The sequence below is a fragment of the Microtus oregoni genome, unplaced genomic scaffold (assembly GCF_018167655.1).
Source record: "Microtus oregoni isolate MIOR12 unplaced genomic scaffold, Mior012 000034F_ref0000314, whole genome shotgun sequence".
Taxonomy (NCBI): Eukaryota; Metazoa; Chordata; class Mammalia; order Rodentia; family Cricetidae; genus Microtus; species Microtus oregoni.
In genome coordinates this window covers 13,338,584-13,357,642 of record NW_024543093.1, presented here as the reverse complement: position 1 = coordinate 13,357,642, position 19,059 = coordinate 13,338,584, and the positions used below count along the sequence as shown (strand labels likewise).

The 19,059-nt window shown below is 39.6% G+C and overlaps 1 protein-coding gene across 1 annotated transcript in view; it reads left to right on the top strand.

Moving 5' to 3' along the window:
* The first annotated feature begins 4,081 nt into the window (after positions 1-4,081).
* Positions 4,082-19,059, top strand: part of LOC121432314 (zinc finger protein 709-like) — a 52,834-nt gene continuing 37,856 nt past the window's right edge. The window contains exons 1-4 of the mRNA XM_041630169.1: positions 4,082-4,262; positions 10,031-10,157; positions 10,355-10,412; positions 13,992-15,642. Coding sequence (XP_041486103.1) covers positions 4,260-4,262; positions 10,031-10,157; positions 10,355-10,412; positions 13,992-15,642 — 1,839 coding nt within the window. The 5' untranslated portion in view covers positions 4,082-4,259. The remainder of the gene's footprint in view (positions 4,263-10,030; positions 10,158-10,354; positions 10,413-13,991; positions 15,643-19,059) is intronic.

Sequence of the window (19,059 nt, the reverse complement as noted above, 5' to 3'; positions counted from 1 at the left end):
GGTGCACACTTTGAGGTCTCAGATTCTTAAGCCATAGCCAGTGTAGCATTCTCTTTCTTCTGCCTGCTGATCCGGGTTTCGAACTCTCATCTTTTTTTCTAGCACCATGTCTACTTGCACACTGTCATACTCCCCACCTGGATGATATGGTAAGCCGCCCCAATTAAATGTTTCCCCTCATAAGAGTTGCTATGGTTATGGTGTCTTTTCAAAGCAACAGAAAATCTAAGTAAGGCAAGTTGCAATCCTCATTGAAAAGGTGATTGAGAATAATGGGGTAGAAACCAGAGATGGCTTTGCCTTATGTTGAGCTTATGCATTATATCTTAAAGAAAAGGGGAGCTCAAGTATCAAAATCATAGGTATTAGATTGCTTGCAATTATTTTTCTTTATAATTCCTGGATTCTTGAAGAAAGAACTTTAGATAAAGAAAACGGGACTGAGTCCAAAAGAATATTGAAAAAACACATATAAACAAAGGGAAAATATTCTTGTTCAATTTGGGGTAACTTGGGCATTAATTGAGACTTATCAAAATACTTAAAGAAGATAAGGAAGATATTAATCACGATGAAGAGATGGATTATTCTTTGAATGAATAGAAGCTAGATGATCAAATCTTAGAGTTGGTTAAAAAAAAGAAAAAGAGGGAATTAGAGGAGTGAAGGGAGGGGAAACTTCAGCCAGGATGTACAATAAATAAATACATCAAATAAAAAAATTGTATCCCATTGAGGAAAATTGAAAAGAAATTGAGAAGTTTTGAAATGGATGTGACCTACAAAAGTTAAATCAAGACATAAAGTAAATAATTGAAGCAGACCCAAAACAATCAATGATATATAAGCAATAATTAATAATTTCCCAATTAAAAGATTTCCCAGGGCCACATGAGTTTAGCAGAGAATTCTACAGATGCCCTGAAAGGTGGGATTGGAAAGATGGCTCAGATGTCAAGAGGACACTTGTGTGATACCCAGGACCTCTGCAGCAGTTCACAGCTATTTGTAGCTCCAGTTCCAGAGATCTAAGGTCCTCTTGAAGCACTGCATGTGTACCTGGTGCATTCAAAGTTCACAAGAGGACATGGAATCTCTGGAACTCTGCTCCCCCCCCCTTTTATTTAGACTGTGCTTTGCAATGCAGTATGAGGAATAAGTTCCCAAGAGCCAGCCTAACATTAGAAACAGCCTCTACTCCTATTGTTAAGAGTCCAACAAATAGAACTAACTCTTGTAGACCAGGGTAGCCTTGAACTCACAGAGATCTGACTGCATCTGCCTCCCAAGTGCTGGGATTAAAGGCATGTGCCACCACTGCCCAACTAGTACCACGTTTTTTGTTTTTAAATTTTTTTATAATTTATTTAACTTTATTTTATGTCATTCCTTCTGGAACTGGAGTTACAGACAGTTGTTAGCTTTCATATGGGTGCTGGGATTTGAACCTGGGTCATCTGGAAGAGCAGTTAGTGCTCTTTACCATTGAGCCATCTCTCCAGCCCAAGTACCACATTTTTGTTTGTTTGATTGTCTGTTTTGATTTGATTTTTTTTCTTTGGTTTTTCGAGGCAGGGTTTCTCTGTAGCTTTGGAGCCTGTCCTGGAAGTAGCTCTTGTAGACCAGGCTGCCCTCGAACTCACAGAGATCTGCCTGCCTCTGCTTCCCGAGAGCTGGGGTTAAAGGCGTGTGCCATCATTGCCCGGTTTAGTACCACATTTTCTTTATTCATTCTTCAGTTGAGGGGAAGTTAGGTTGTTCAGGTTCTGGCTATTACAAATAATACTGCTGTGAAAATAGCTGATCAAGTGTCCTTGTGGTACGATTGAGCGAACTTTGGATATATTCCTAAAAGTGATGTCACTGAGTCTCGAGGCAGATCGATACCCAATTTTCTGAGAAACTGCCATATTGATTTCTAAAATGGCTATACAAGTTTGCACTCCCACCAGTAGTGGAGGAATGTTCCCTTTCTGCAGATCCTCTATTTTAGAGTTATGCTTTATGTTTCTCTGTGTTCTCAGTGATGTTCTATTGGAACATCTCCTCTTTCACTAATTATATTAATTTGGCTCTTATCTCACTTTCCTTTGGTGAATTTGGATAAAGATTTGTGTCTTCATTTGTTTCTCATTGGGAGGAAAGGGTTTATTTCAGTTTACAACTTATATAGTTCATCATAAAGGAAAGGCAGCATCAACCATTTATCATAAATATGACACATATTACATACAGACCAATCTTTTGGAGGAATTTTCTCACTTGAGGTTTTCCATTCCCAGATAACTCTAGGTTGTATCAAGTAGACAAAAGAAAAAAATACTAAGCAGTTCAGCTGGACAGCCATGGCCCATACCAATAATTTCAGGACTTGGGAGACAGAGGCAGATCATTCGTTGTTGGAGGCCAACTTGTTCTACAGAGAGAGTTTCAGAATAACCAGTGCTACACAGAGAGACCCTGTCTTGAAAAAACACAAAGAAGCAAAACAAAACAAAACAAAAAAACCTAAGCAGTACAATTTGTCAACCTTGTTGATGATTTCAAAGACCGGAATCATCATTTTATTGATTCTTTGTGTTGTTTTTGGTATTGTTGTGGTTCCTATGTCATTAATTTCAGCCTTGATTTTGATCATGCCTTCCAATCTGTCACTTTCAGGTGTTACTTGTGCTTGTTTTTCTTAGGCCTCAGGTCCATTATTAATTATTAATTTGAGATAGCGCAAATGTTTTGGTGTAGGTACTTAATTCTACAAATTTTCTTCTTAGGACTATGTACATTATGTTCCATGGGTTCTTAGTTCAGTTTTTAGCACTAATATACATGTATGTACATCTGTGTGTGTATATATACACATACACATATATTATATATATGTATAATATTTTTACTTCATGCAATTTTATTTTCCAGTTTATTATTTTTTGTTATTATTATCACTCAGTAGTGTGTTGTTTAATATCAATGAGTTTATTTACTTTCTGTAGTTTCTATTTTTGAAGATATCCAGATTTAAGCCTTTGTGGTCAGATAAAACGTTGATTGTTACTACAATTTCTTTATATTTGTTGAGATTTATGTCTTAATATGTGGTTGATGTTATAAAAACATCCCATGAGCTACTGAGAAGAATATATATTCTTTTCGGTTTGAGTGGATTGTTTGGAAGCTGTCTATTATGTCCATTTGGTTTGTGGTTTTATTTAACTACTATGTTTTTTTTGTTTGTTTAGATTTTTTTCAGATTCTCATTGCAATGCAAACCAATCATGTTTAATGACACACTTTAGAAAATAGAGCCCTAGGGAAATATTTGCGAATTTGATAGTTTACGTTGGTTAAAACTTTAATATGATTGCGGAAGCCCTTGCCCATCTTATGAATGTTAAAGTGCTGAAGGAGCGATTTCATGGTAGAAGGAACTTATAGGATGCTCCCTGGGTTAACATATTTGGTATCTGTCCCTCATCACTAGGAAATGTTCCTGTTTGAGGCTTCCTGTACAGCACAGTGTGTGGTCCTGAAGACTGAGAATACATTGACACTTGATACTGTGGGTTATCTTCTTGACCTGGGCAAAGTAAGGTCTCTGTCTCCCGCTCAAGATCTGTTCCCGCGCCTCACCCGCTATCCTTCGTGGACCATTGCTTCCGGGTAATTCTGTTTTCCGCACTCAGTCAAGAAGTGCATTCCTGACAAATTCTTTAGTTGGTACATTTGGCCCTGTTCTTCGTACTCTGCTTTCACTGACCCGGGGCCCTTCCTGTTATGGTCCCGGGTTTTCTTTAAGGGCACTGAATCTGGGCTGTTCAGAGCCAATCTGTGCACTATTTTGTGTGGAATAAATGTAGGATGCCACTGAGTACATGGGAAGCGAGTCTGTGCGCTAAAATCTCAAACGGTGTTCCCCTCAAGTGCAATTATCCCTCAGTCTTATTCCAGGGGGAAAGCCTGGGTTACGATTGGATGTTGATTTTATCCCCCACCCCACCCCCCCGTGTTGCGAAAGGATGTTGACCCTGCTACTCATGAATAAGAAGGCGGGTCCAGCAGTTTTCGCCAATCAGGGACGCTGTTACTTCCTTGCTGGAAATGTCGAATGAGGAACAAGAATATTCCGCGGTTTCCTCCCCTGGCTCCATTTTTGAATCCCAAGTAGCTTTTGTGAGGTGTGTGACAGCTGGCTTCCATCGGTGTCACCTATTCTGACGGCAGGCCCCCTCCGAGAGGACCTCTGCACGCGTCCGGAGCAGGACATGGTGAGTGCGCGGTGGCTCCTGGAGTCGTTGGTGCAGCCTGGCGCCGCCGACCGGACGGTCCCTGGCGCTGTGCAGCAGACTCAGGGGTGGAGTCTGGCACAGGCGGAGCCGGCAGCCGGCTGTGCAGTCCGCTCCTGTCCTGTTGCTGCAGTGCTGGCTTCATCCCAGTCCCCAGCCTGTCGTGGGGAATCCGCGATGAACCTCCGCCTCCGCAGACGATGCAGCCTGCAGGGCTGGAGACGCGGAGTTCGGACTGTGCACGGAAGGGACGCGGGTGGTGAACGTTGCTGCCTGTCTGCCCTGGCACACTCGTTTCCGACCTGTTTTTATCATTTCCTGTAATCGCTTTGGTGTTGTATTGGTTTTGCTCTAGGGTACTTCTCCAAACAGAAGGGGCCTGTACTGCGAGCTTATTTTTATATTTTTCGGTTTTTCTGTTCTGGAGCTCCATAGTAGCTGTCGATGACCTTGAAGTTGTGACCCTCCGTTCATCTCCCAAGTTTTGGGGTTGCGAGGAATGAGTCGCCACACTTGGTTTAATGCGGTGCAGGGGAGGAAACAGAAGGAGGGAGTCTCTGTATATTAAGCAAGAATTACCAAGTGAGCCACATTCTCAGCCCTGCTGCACATTTTTAAAAGTAGAGGGGAGGGAGGGAATCACTCTTGTGTAATTTTTTTTTTTTTTTTTTGGTTTGCTTTGGATTTTTCGAGACATGGTTTCTCTGCCTACACCTGGCTGCCCTGGAACTCAACTCTGTGCCCTGGAACTCAGTGCTGAGATGAAAGGTGTGCACCACCACCACCCATCCTCTCTTGTATGACTTTTTTTAAGATAGTAAAATGAGTTAGAAATGATCCTTTTTTCATACTCTCTTTATTGCATTTTATCTGTTTTCTCACATCTTGCCTTTATTCTTATTTAACTTAAAAAAATACTGGATCTCCTTTATTTCTACAGTGGCATTTATCATTCAATAATGTTTTATTTAATTTCTATGAGTTTGTAGATTTTCTGAAATTTCTGTTGCTATTGGCTTTCAGTCCTATTGCATTGTGATGAGCTAGAATATGAGACATGGTTTTAGGTTTCCTCTATTTGTGGAAACTTGCTTTGTATCCTCATATAGAGACTTTCCATTAGATGCATAGAAGTGTGTGTATTCTCTTGTGTTTGAGTGGAATATCCTTTATGTATTTAGCTGGTCAATCTGTTTTATGGTGTCATTGATTCTGTTTGCTTGTTTGTTTATTGTCCTTTTGAGACTCAGTCTCAATTATGTAGCTCCAGCTGGCCTCAAACTTGCTGTGTAGACCAGGATGACCTGAAATTCATGGAGATCTACCCGCATCTGGCTTCTGAGTGCTGGAGTTAAAGGCATACGAGACTGCAGCTGACCTCATGGTGCCATTAATTACAGATTTTCTCTGTTTATTTCTTGCCTAGTTCATTAGTTGACTGGTGAGTTGGGTATTAAAGGCACTGAGTATTACTGAATTTGAATTAATCTGTGACTTTATACGTAGTTGTTTTGTGATGACATTCTATTGGAGATGTGACCAATCATCTTTTCAAGCCAGACAGGAAACCAACAATAGACTAAAGTATGGCTACTACCAAAGTCCAGCTTGGTGAACCAGTGAGTTTCATTGGGGCGATTACAGAAATATAAGTGAGGAATTACAGGGTCAGAAATGAATTAAAGACAGCTGCATTACCAAAGCCAACTGTAACATGGGCAACAGCTCAGGAATGCCAGTCAGCTAGAGAGCCTTGCAAGCCTGTGGGCTGTTCAGCAGGTTGGGCACTGTTCTTTGCTGATAGTTCAGCTGATCTGACCCTTTACCAAGCAGGTTGCCTGGTCTCTGCTTTTTCCAGGCTGCTCTGCATGTAAGAAGGAACCAAACTGAGGCCAGTTTGAATAGAACTTCCATTTTGAATAAAGGGCCAATGAAGTTTCACTTTCCAAGACCTTCCTGGGTGACCCAGATTTTGTTTGGCAAGTTGAAGCATGAATGCTGGGCAAACTTCCCAGCCACACGAGTAAGAAAACCAATGAGAAGAAATATCCCTAGGAAAGCTCCTGTTCCCTGAATACTGATTGGTGGAAAATGTAACTGTAACTTGGCACAGATGTTTGTGTGTTTTATGCTTTCAAAGCTCTGTAACATTCTGCTTCAGGGTCACAGTTCTGCTCCCGAATCTGTTCTGCATCCCTGATGGATCAGCAGCAGCTTGATTACAATAAATAGTAGTTTTCTGTATTTACTTGCTGTTTGAATTATGTTGCATTCGATCAGACCGCATAACATGCTGTTCTGAACCTCTTCCAGGCAGCTCAGCTGGTCTGATAGTCTTTGTCTGGAAATATCTCTCTTTTTGAGACAGTGTCTCACTGTGTAGCTTTGACTGTTCTCCTAATCACTATGTTAACCAGAATGGACTCGATCTACCTGCCTCTGCCTCCTAATTGCTAGGATTAAAGACATGCACCATTATGTCTGATTATTAATAGCTCTTAATATTAATGTCTTAATTCCTGCTAGGTGGTAGTAGTACAGTTCTTTAATCCCAGCTCTTGGGAGGCAGAGACAAGCAGATCATTGGGTTTGAGGCCAGCCTCATCTACATAGTGAGTTCCAGCACAGTTAGGGCCACAAAGAAAAACGATGTCTTGTGGAGGGGAAAAAAATCTTAATTCCTACCTTACTGTCAACAATGGATACCATCTTAGGGTAAAAGAAATTTAAACTGGTCTTCCATGTAAATGAACCAAGAAGGCATAGCTATTGTGTATCTGATAAAATCAACTTCAAACCAAAACTAGTCAAAAGAGTGTCATTTCATACTCATAGGAACACTCCTAAGAGAAAACTGCAACACTAAACATGCATAACAATCATAGGTACCCAATTTTGTACTAGATGTAGACATACTACTAGATCTAAAATTACAGGTAATATATGACTTTTCTTATCAATTGATTGATTCATATGGATGAAAAACTAAACAAATCTGTGGACCTAATAGACATATATTAGAGCAGTCCAGCCAAACACTGAAGAATACACCATTTTCTCAGGAGCTGGTGGAACCTCCTCCAAACTCAACCACATTCGGACAAGAAGAGATCTCTACAAATATAGAGAAATGGTTTTCTGTTTGTCCAGTTGGACTAAAGGTGGTTATTATCAGCAATAGAACTACAAAAAGTACAGACTCATGGAAACTGAGCAACATACTACTAAATCATAATTAGATCAAGGAACAAATCAAGAAAGAAAATTTTAAATTTCTAAAATTAATGAAAAACCACAGTATAAACAAGTCCGTGAGACAGAATGAAGACAGTTTTAGGTTTATAGCATTGGTAGCCAATATTTTTTTTTTTAAAAAATGATACCTCACAAATTGGTAAATTAATGATGCACCCAAAGTTCTTTGAAAAATAAGAAAAAAAAGGACGTTTTCATGTTTTATTTTTTTGGAGTCAGTCTTTCTTTTTCGCTCTCCTTTTTGGTAATTCATTTTGAGACAAAATTTTGTAGCCCAGGCTGGCCTCTATCTAATGATCCCCTTGCTTTAGTCTCATGACTATCAAGATCGTAGGTATCAAGGCATCTCAGTGCTTGGCTTAACCACCTGTAATTATAGGGTCATTGGTAGCAAAGCTTAAAACTTAACAGACGACTGAGAGTTTTTCCCATGCTCATGAGTGTTTCACATAACAAAGCATTACTCCCTCCCTATTGAGGAGTGTTAGCTCACAGAATCATAGCCAATGTATACAGTGAGAGAAGGGAAAGGAACATTAGAGAGGGTCAGAAAGTGCATGAGTTGCAAGTATAGGATCAGCAGATATATCGGCAACTTCCATCCTACAATATCAGAGCACAGCCCATTGAAAATGACCTGCTTTGCTGCTTCTGTTTTTAGTAATTTTAGTTCAAGGTCTTTCTCGATCCCTCTCTTCAATAACCTTCCTAAAATATCCAAACTGTGGGTGTGAACAGGGTTGGGTCACCAATTATGGCTTGGGGCTTTGAAAGGAAGATTTGGTGGCTCAGCATGCACAGCCGGTTCTGCATTTTGACTGAAGGGGACATTTGGAAAGCCTTGTTCCTGCATATGCCCTTTCCCATCATGCCTCTGATTTTAATCATATGCCTCATTCATAGGCCAAATGGTAAAAAGACTTTCCTTAGATGCTAATTTTGAAAACACAGTGTGACTAAGGTACATGAGCCCCAAAGTGACACATTACTTTTATGCCATTTTCCACTGTCAGCAGATGTGTTTCCATGCAATTGAAAACATATAAGGGAGTAATAAGGAGTCTGAGGGGCTAACGTATTGCCATTGTTTTAAAACCTGAAACCTGATAGCGGATGTGGTCCAAGGTTACGTACAGATGATTGTTCAAACAATACTCACAGGGTGTTGGGTGCAAAACCCAAGTAAAGTCTCAGGTTGTTTCTCTTGTTCTGTCTCACTATTCTCCCAGGGCCTAGAATTAATTTCATACCAATTACAGCTGCTTTCTCATCACCTCATGTCTTAAAATTTTAAGCTTGCTTATACTCTTTTCACTTAGTGAAGGACTTCATTGTTTTTAAACATGAGTTTTTTTACGTTCCTGGTCCCAGAGCAGAATGAAGCTAGGTTCTTGAACAAAATAGCAAAGTAATGGGCTCCATCTTAGTTTGAAACTAAATCCTTCTTCTACTCTGAGTCTTCCTGATCTGTGCCTCTTCTGTAAGCTTTTCTTTCATCATTTTTGTATGTATAGCATCTACTATATATACATATCAGATTTGCTTTTTTCTAGTATGTTAATCTCTCTGTCTTGCTCACTCTCTTTCTCTTTGCCTTAAGAAAACAACCAACACACACACACACACACACACACACACACACACGTTCAAAATACCCGGATAACCTGGTCCGGCTTATTTTCAACAGTGGCCCGACTTCTTTGTGTCTGTTCCTATATTAGGGTTTTCCTATTGCTGTGATAAACTATCTAACAAAATGAATTAAGGCAGAAAGAGTTTATTTCTTCTCATAGTTGAAGGGTTCAGTAAATCGTGATAGAAACCTTAAAGCAAGAGTGTGAAACAGATAGTCAAATCATGCTGTGGGATAATCCTTTTGTATTCTGAAAAGATTTGTCACTCATTTGGTTTAATAAAATGCTGATTGGCCAGTAGCCGGGAAGGAAGTATAGGTGGGGCAACCAGACTAAGAGAATTCTGGGAAATGGGAAAGCAGAGAGGCAATCACTAGCTAGGCACAGAGGAAGCAAGATGAGAATGCCTCACTGAGAGAAGGTACCAAGCCGCATGGTTTAACATAGACAAGAATTATGGTTAATTTAAGTTGTAAGAGCTAGGTAATAATAAGCCTGAGCTAATAGGCCAAGCAGTTTATAATTAATATAAGCCTCTGTGTGTTTCTTTGGGACTTAACACTACAGGACCAAGGTATAGAAACATCTGTCTACAAAATCATAACTATAATCAAGAATGTGTGGCTGTATGTTCCTCAGTTCCCTTCTTCCTCTAATATCCTAAATACAAGTCAGAGACTGCTTCCACACACTGTGAGTGGGTTTTCTCACATTAATTCATGTAATCTCTATAATTCCTCATGTTAACCTTTATCTGCATAACCACTTAGAAGTGTCTTCCAAAGCACATGTGCTCGATGGCTCTGCATCCTGTCAACCTGTCAGGTAAAACCTCCCATTCTAATATGTGCACTGTTTTAGGAGCCCGTGACCTTTGAAGATGTGGCTGTGAACTTCACTTCGGGCGAATGGACTTTATTGGATTCTAATCAAAGGAAGCTCTACAGAGATGTGATGAAGGAAAACTTTATGAACCTGATCTCCATAGGTAAAACACACACTATGATTTCTTAGCTTATTCACTCAGACTACTGTTTCCTGCGTATGTGTATAGTGGTTTGTGGTTTGAAATATTGAAAGGGAACTTGTAGTGAATTTAATGTGCCTGGTCACATCATAAAATTTAGAATGTAATAAATTTTTATAATGTTGACTAAGTCATGATTTCTTTGGGTTTACTTCTAGAGAAAACACATGAAGAAAATGTTGAAGAGGACTACCAGAGGCTCAGGAGAAATCTAGGGTAATTTATACTCAAGAGAGAGGAATTCACATCAAACATGTGGGGATGATAAGACAACTGAGAACCTAATATATTATCCAAATATACCTAAGTATAAATTAATTCTAACATAGATGTTTATAAAACTGCAATTGGATGTGATCATTCAGAATTTGAATATCCCATCTCTGTAATTTCTGAATGTCACCAAAGTGTGCTGCAATATTTAACTATGTAAGAGATTTTTCAGTGGTTCATTACATAAAAACTTGCCTCATACTCAGAAGTATTTGATGTATTTTTTATGATGTTTTCTGAGGGTTTTATGTATAAGGGATGTTTGTTGTTGTTATCTTGGTTCTTAGAATTATTTGGTTTTTTATGCATGCTTTGTTTCATGTATGTCTGTGTTCCACATTAAATAGTACATGAATACATTTTCACCTCTTGAAGGCCAAAAGAGGGTATAAGACCTCCTCCTCCAGCTACTGCTTATCTTGGCTACTGTTAAACTGCCTTCTAGAGCAAATGCTCCTCCTGCACTGTTGAGCAAGATTACAGGATGTGGGATTTGTCTAAATGCTTGGGGCTACCCTTAGGTCTCGAATACCTGAGTGTAGTCTCAGCTGACTGGAATAAATCCTTTTAGTTGGATATTAAAAAAAAAAGAATTTAAAAAAAAGAAAAAGAGTGTGTAAGATCCCCATCCTCTGGTGCTGCAGTTACAGACAGTTGGGAGCCACCTGTGGTGCTGGGAACCAAGCGTGGTCTCTCTGGAAGACCATCAGTCCTCTAAGCGTCTGACTTACCTCTTTAGCCTCAGAAGAGCTTTTTTAAATTTCGTTTTATTGTTGAGATAAAGACCAGGACAAAAGACAACTTTACACAATGTCCTGACTTCCGTATCACAGTCCCTCATGATGGGAAATAAGGCTGGAGCTCATGCTGGTCAGGGACCTGAAGACTAGGACTGAGACAGGAATTAGAGAAGGGCACTGCTTACTGGGTTGCTCCTCAGCACTTCCTCAGCTTCATTTCGTATAGAACTCAGGCCCATATGCTAATAATGGGTGGTACCCACAACAGACTAGGTCCTCACACATCAATTACAAATCAAAAAAATGTCCCCACAGATTGCCGACAGGCAAATCTGATGGAACCATTTTCCTAGTTGATACTCCCTCTTCTCAGATTACTGTGGCTTGTGTCAAGTGGACAAAACCCTAACCAGCACAATAGACTCCTTGTGATCTTGACATACAGATTCACCACTATTACACCATAACTTTTCCTTTCCTGTTTGCCCCCATGATCTCATTTTATTATCACAGTATAAATCAGAGCATAACTGTAGGAATCTCCACAGTCTTTAAAAATTTATAAACTTTAAATATTTAGTGTCTCTTAAATCCAGAATGTCTCCTCTCTGGGCTCCTGTAAAATCAAGTATACGATATGCACTTCTTATTTCAAAAGGAAAGAAGCAGAGCACAGGTACTATTAGCTCAAAGCAAACCCATAATTCAACAATGTTAAGCACATTCTGTAGCTCAGTGTCCTTCATCTGGGCTTCACTCATGATAGTCTAGTCTCCAAAGGGCTTAGGGGACACAACTTTTCTGTCCTGCTATCCACAGCATACATCTCTTGAGTCCTAGACTGAGACTACCTCAAGTCCACAACTGCTTCTGTCCTTGGCAGTCATCCATGGTGTTGGTATCTGTCTTCTGCTAGGATCCATACAGGTCGCAGCTTCCCCTTCACTTTCTGATCTCTCTCCAGGAGCTCCAGCCTTGACATTTGGTGCACAGTCTCATCTGTTCTCAATAAACCCTTCGTTCTTGGTGTTTCCACTGCACCTGGGGTTTCACCTTCATCAGTGACAGGAGATCCTGGCCTTTCACTAAACCCTGTCTCAACTTCTCTCCACGACCCCTTCATTCCTGTACTTCTCATGATGCCAATGTGAATACTACCTGACAGAATCTTACACATTGCCATGGTTTGCTTACAGTTTGAAGTGCAACCTTGGGACCCTGTGGTATTTGTGCTGACCGAAATCTCTGAAGATGTAACCTCAATGCTTGTTATCATAGCTGACTCTTCAGCCCCAGCTGACCAGAAAGCATAGATTATTAATATAAACTATTGCATGAACCACTCTGATCGAGTCTCCAGGGTACTCGTAAATGTCCCTTTGAGAGTTTGCTTGGCTGTTCTAGAGTGGGATCACAGCTGCTGTTCCTCTACTCAGGGAAGGTCCTCCTTGACAAAGCACACAGCTGCAAGAGGGATCCACTTGGAGCTGTGAGGGTGGAAGGGGACACTCCTTCACCTTCCACATCAGCCATGATGATCAAGTGTATGACATAAGTTACAGCCAGATCACTCTCAGACATCCTTCAGAAACTTGACGTGGCCAGGCTTTCATTGTTTCCATTGCTCTTAACATTCTTACATTCCAATCTGCCAAAACCGATCGTTAATTTGAGCACTCTCTGGCTTTTCAAGTTGAAAGTTCTAAGCACTATCATGGTCCTTCCAAAAACAGCATGGTCAGGTCTGTAACATACCCCATGGACTGGGTACCAATTTCTTTTTTAGTTTGTTTTATTGGCCTGTGATAAATATCATGACCCAAAGCAACTTGGGCAGGAAAGGGTTTATTTTGGCTTACACTTTGTGTCAATGTCTATCATCAAGAGAAGCCAGGCCAGAAGCTTAAGCTGCACAGGTACCTGGAAGCAGAAACCATGGAGGAACAGTACTTACTGGCTTGCTTGCTACCTTTTCTATTCAGCTCAGGCTCACTTTCCCAGGGGAGGCACCAATCACAGTAAGCTAGGCTCTCCCATGTAACTCATTAATCCAGAAAGCAAGCCTATAGAATTACCCTCAAGCCCATCTGATAGAGCCATTTTCTCAATTGAGTTTCCATCTTCTCAAATGTCCCTATCGTGTGTCATATTGATAAAAGTCTAACCAGCAAGTTATGTATTTCAAATGCCTAAGTGGAGGCATATTTTCTAATGTCATGTGATTATTATTCTTTTGTACTAACATCAGAAATTTGACTGTTCATAAATCTTTTATGAGTGTGTGTGTGTGTGATGTGAGTTCATGCCACACGTGTGAGAAGGGTTTATAGAGGCAGAAGAAGACTATAGGCCCCTTGAAGCTAAAGCCACTGTGAACCCATAGGTCTTCGGTTTTCTGGAAGAGGAAGAGGTGCTTTTAGCACCTGAGGTGTCTCTCCAGATTCTTTATAATTCTTACGAAAATAAAGTTAATAAATTATTTTCTTATCACAGGATCTTTATATGTGGCCCTTATTGGTCTTAAATTTCGAGTCTTTCTGCTCTTGCCTCTGAAGTACTATAACTATAGTGGACCACTGGAACCAGTCACCAACACTTTCTTTGCCTAAATAAAAATATACCAGCACCAATACGTTCTTAGGCATCAAAGGATACATTTATTGGAAAATACCTTCTCACACACTAAAGAGTTTATGCTGGAAAGAAATCATACTAACGTAAACATTATGAAAAGGCCTTCACTATTTCCAGTTCCAATAATTCTCTTCTTTTTTTTTTTCAGAACTCAGGTGGTTGAGAAAGATGGTGAATATGAACATGATAGTCAGTGTGAAAAAAACCAGCGACAGATTCCAGAGCCTATTGTTAGTGAGGCCATGCCTCCTTCTATAACATTATATGAAAACAGTAGCAGTTTGTGTATAAGAAACATCATTGGTAATTTGCCCTCAAATGTGCACCTCAGTGATCAAACTGAAGATAAACTATTTGAGTATAAGGAGCCTGTGGAAAAGGCTTTTAAACATGAAAAATTTTGGGAAGATATGGGTCAATCTGAGCCATTTCAGGTACATGAATGTTCTAAAGAAAAATCCTCTGAATGTCAGCAATGTAATACGGCTTGTGGGAGTCTCCATTGTGATCAGCATCAGGAGGGGACTGACACCGGAAACAAGCACGAAGAGAACGTTGTTACAAACTACACACATGGCCAGATAGACGAAAGTATCCATACTGAAGTAAAACCATTTGTATGTAAGCAGTGTGGAGAAGCGTTTGTCAATTCCAGTCACCTTATCAGCCATGAACGAATTCATATTGTGGAGAAGTGTTATATTTGCAAACAATGTGGAAAAACATTTAGATATTTGTCATGCTTTCAAAAACATGAAAGAATTCACAGTGGAGAGAGACCGTATGCGTGTGAGCAGTGTGGGAAAGGATTTATCCAGTTGAAATACCTTCTCATGCACCAAAGAAGTCACACTGGAGAAAATTCTTATGAATGCAAACATTGTGAAAAAGTCTTCACTATTTCCAGTGCTGATGATGTACTTGAAAGAATTCACTGTGGAGAGAAACCGTATTCATGTAAGCATTGTGGAAAAACTTTCACTAGTCCCAATGACTATAATAGTTGTGAAAGTATCCACACTGGAGAGAATCCCTTTGTATGTAAAAAATGTGGGAAAGCCTTCAAACGTTTGGGTCATTTTATGAATCATGAAAGAATTCACACTGGAGAGAAGCCTTATGCATGTAAGCATTGTGGGAAAGCCTTCACCAGTTCCAGTGACCGTAATAGCCATGAAAGAATACACACTGGAGAGAAACCCTTCATTTGTAAAACATGTGGGAAAGCGTTCAGTCGTTCTGATTATCTTATCAATCATAGAAGGATACACACTGGAGAGAAGCCTTATGCATGTAAGTATTGTGGAAAAGCCTTTGCCACATCCAGTGACAGAAACAGCCATGAAAGAATTCACACTGGGGAGAGATCCTTTCTATGTAAAAAATGTGGAAAAGTATTCATTCTTTCTGGTGACCTAATCAAGCATGAAAGGATTCACACTGGAGAGAAGCCTTATGCATGCAAACATTGTGGAAAAGCTTTCACTACTTCGAGTGCTCGTAACAGTCACGAAAGAATTCACACTGGAGAGAAGCCTTATACATGTAAACATTGCACAAAAACTTTTACCACTTCCAGTACCCGTAACAGTCATGAAAAAACTCACACCGCAGAGAAGCATTTTGCATGTGACCTTTGTAGGAAAACCTTCAACAGTCAGAGTTCCTATTACACTCATAAAAAAATTCATTCTATGCAAGAGAAACTTTATGTATGTAAACACTGTGGAAAAGAATTCACTTACTGTGGTAATTTCCTCAAGCATGAAAGAATTCACACTATGGAAACCTTGTCCACGTGAGCAACCTGTGGTTGTGTTCCACAAACCGTCACAAATCCACATATGGGTTCATAGTTCAACTATAAATGGTGTGACGCTCTGGCTTGCCAACTTATGAGTTTAGATGACCCTGAGACGGCTCAGTAAAGGGTCTTTTGGGTAGCCTGATGATCTCAGTTTTAACTGTGGAAGTCAGATGGCAGAAATAGAGAGCCATTTCACAAAAGTTGACTTCTGAAGTCCACATGCGCACCATTATATGTGTGTGCAAACACAAATGAAGTAAATAAATATAGTGCTAAAGTAAGAAAAAAATGAAATTTTGATGTGAAAAGAAGCAGATATGACCAGAAATAGTGTAATTTTAGCCCTAGTATACAAACATTCAGGATAAAATCCTGCTCTGATACACATTTTAATGCCTGCTTATTATGGCTAGGATAGGAGGCTAGCAAAATAAAGTATCCAATACAGGACATTTGACTGCCACTTGGAAATTTTAAGGTGAACTTGTTCCAACCAAATGAAAATTTTAAAAAAATTAAGAAAGCTATGATGATTTTCAGTTGAAATAAAGCTTATAAAACATTTTCATGTAGTTAAATCTTATAAAGAGAGTTTATGTTTGTGTAGAATATTTTACAAATAATCCGAAGAAAGTACAATAAAAATTTTAACATTTTGATTTTTGGTCCATTTCTATACAAAACTTATATTTTTGCCTTTTTGTTTTTAAGCTTGGAGTTAAGTTAATAATATTGGCGTAATTTTCTGGTCTGCCATTCCCAACACTGGGAAGACAGATTTCTTAGAAGTTGTGTCCAGCAATAGCTAGCCTTTGAAGAAACTGAAGCGTGGAGAGATGGCTCAGTGATTAAAGGCATTTGCACCTCTCCTGCGGGGCTTTCTTTGGAATCCAGCATGTGTATTGGGCGGCTTTTAGCTAATTTTAACTTTAATTCCAGAGTTTTCAAACACCTTCTGGTCCTCTCCAGGTACCTGTACAATTATGTACATACACAAATAAAAAATATGAAAAGAAAAAGAGAATAAATTGGTGCCTCAGAGAGATGGCTCTGTAGCTAAGAGCACTGACTTCTCTTTCAGGTTTTTCTGTGTCTAGTAGAAGCAGAAAATTTTTTGCTTCCTATTTTAATATTTTCTGTGTCCCTTACATAGCAAATTATTTTTTCAACATACCTATTAGCTCATTGGTAATTATGTTTATGTAAAAAAAATTCTAAATGACTTTTTCTTTTGGTCTTTCAGGAGAGAGTTTTTCTTTGTAGAACCTGGAACTCTCTCTGTAGACCAGGTTGAATTCACAGAGAACCACATGACTCTGCTTCCCATGTGCTGGGATTAAAGGTGTGTGCCATCACTGCCCAGCCCTGAGTGACATTTTTATAGATTATTATTTTTTAATTTATTATATTATTTGTGTGTGTCTCTCTGTGTGTGTGTGTGTGTGACTGTGTTTGTGTGTGAGTATATGTACACGCATTTAAGTGGGGTCTGAAGAGGGCGTAGGACCTCCTGGAACTTGACTCAGCTTCAGTTTTAGCACCATAAAGTGCTAGGAACCAAACTCTAGTCCCCCTTAAATACAGCAAGTGCCCTTAATCTTTGTGCTCTCTCTCCGGCCTCTATAGTAACATAGATTCTATGTGTTTTATTAATGTTTCTCTGTACTTGAATGATTATATTTTTAAAAGCAGTTTTAATTGATCATCTTACTTTTTTTGATGGTTTCATGTATTTCTATAATAAATATTTGTATTTTATCTTCCCAGTTCCCTTCTTTCTTCTTTCATCTTCACTCTGTTACTTCAGTACTTTTCAGTAGATATACTCCTTAATTTATGAGTATGAACATGAGAATTTTCCAGGTATTTTAACATGACCATTTATCAGGACAATAGCATGTAACTGCTTAGCACTGGTGACCTGCCCAGCCTCAGGCTCTTAACGAGGTTTCAAGAAACCAGACTGGAGAAATAACTGTGCATCTAAGAGTATTTAACTAATTTTCCAAAGGCTTCTAATTCACTCAGTACCCATATTTGGTGACTTACAATGACTTGTATCTTCCAGGAAATGAAGACTCTCTCTGGACTCTGAAGATAACTACAAACACATAGTGTACACTCAAACACAAAATATGATTTATTTCTGCATGTGTAGCTGGTCAAAAGGCCAAGAAACAAAGGGTGGGTCATCCTCATAACTTTCATGTTTGTTTCTGCTGTTCTCTACAGACATATAATGCAAATGGTCTTTTTGTAGTCCCACTACAATTAAAGATTAAAGCTGACTTTGGAGTCGGTGTGTTGCTCTCTCCTCTAAACCCAAGCATGCTTATTAAAGCTAAATTCAGAATCTCTATCTCATGTCAAAAGAGACAAGATAGGGGATGTAGTAATAAGAGTGGCAGGGGGCTGCGTCCCTGGCACCCCAGCCGCCTGGCTAGCTTATGCCCCGAAATAACAACACACAAACTGTATTCATTTAAACACTGCCTGGCCCTTTAGCTCTAGCCCTTACTGGCTAATTCTGATATCCCAATCAACCCATCTCTAATAATCTGTGAGAACTGGTCTTACCGGGAAGATTCTAGCCTAGTCCATCCTGGGTCGGAGCCCGAGAGCGGGGCATGGTGTCTCTCTCAGGTGTCTGCTCCCGAGAGGAGAGCTGTGGAGTCTGAGCTCACTTCCTGTTCCTCCCAGCGTTCTGTTCTGTTTACTCCTCCCACCTATCTTCTAACCAATAAAATGGGCCAAGGCAGTTCCTTTATTAGCCAATGACCTTCCTCCATCAAGGGACAGAAGAAAAACAAAAATTTAAGGATTATTTTTGTTACTAATCTCATAATCTTTTGGTGTGTTTTTTTAATCTTTTGGTTTTATATTGACCCTTTGGCAGCTTTTCTTTATATATATATATCACTTTTGTCATGGTCTACTAATTCTATATAGACTACTAATTCTAGAAAAAGGTTTAATCTACCTTATTGTACATGATTTTAACTTTGAGTATCATTTTTCTGCACTGATGAGCATACCTAACAGTGACCTTTGAAATCTCCATAAGGAGGACGGTGCCTCATAATTATGACACCTCCAGGACTATAACACCACTAAGCTGAAAAATGCCACTTGAGGATCAGCTTTGGACTACAAAAATAATTTCCAGATGGCTAGCTGAGATGATCCAGACTGACAGACTTGAGACAAGCCCTGCATTATTCCATTATGCATAGACTGAACAAAGAAATGATAGAGCTACCTCTCCTAGGACTTGACAGTTAACTGAAATTTTTCTTTTCAGGATTCCCTAAAGATGCCATCTCCCCCAGACAGCTGGAAGTAAATTTATGAATATGATTCCCACATTCTTAAGAGGTGTAGGGTGGGTGTTTTTGTTGTTGTTGTTGTT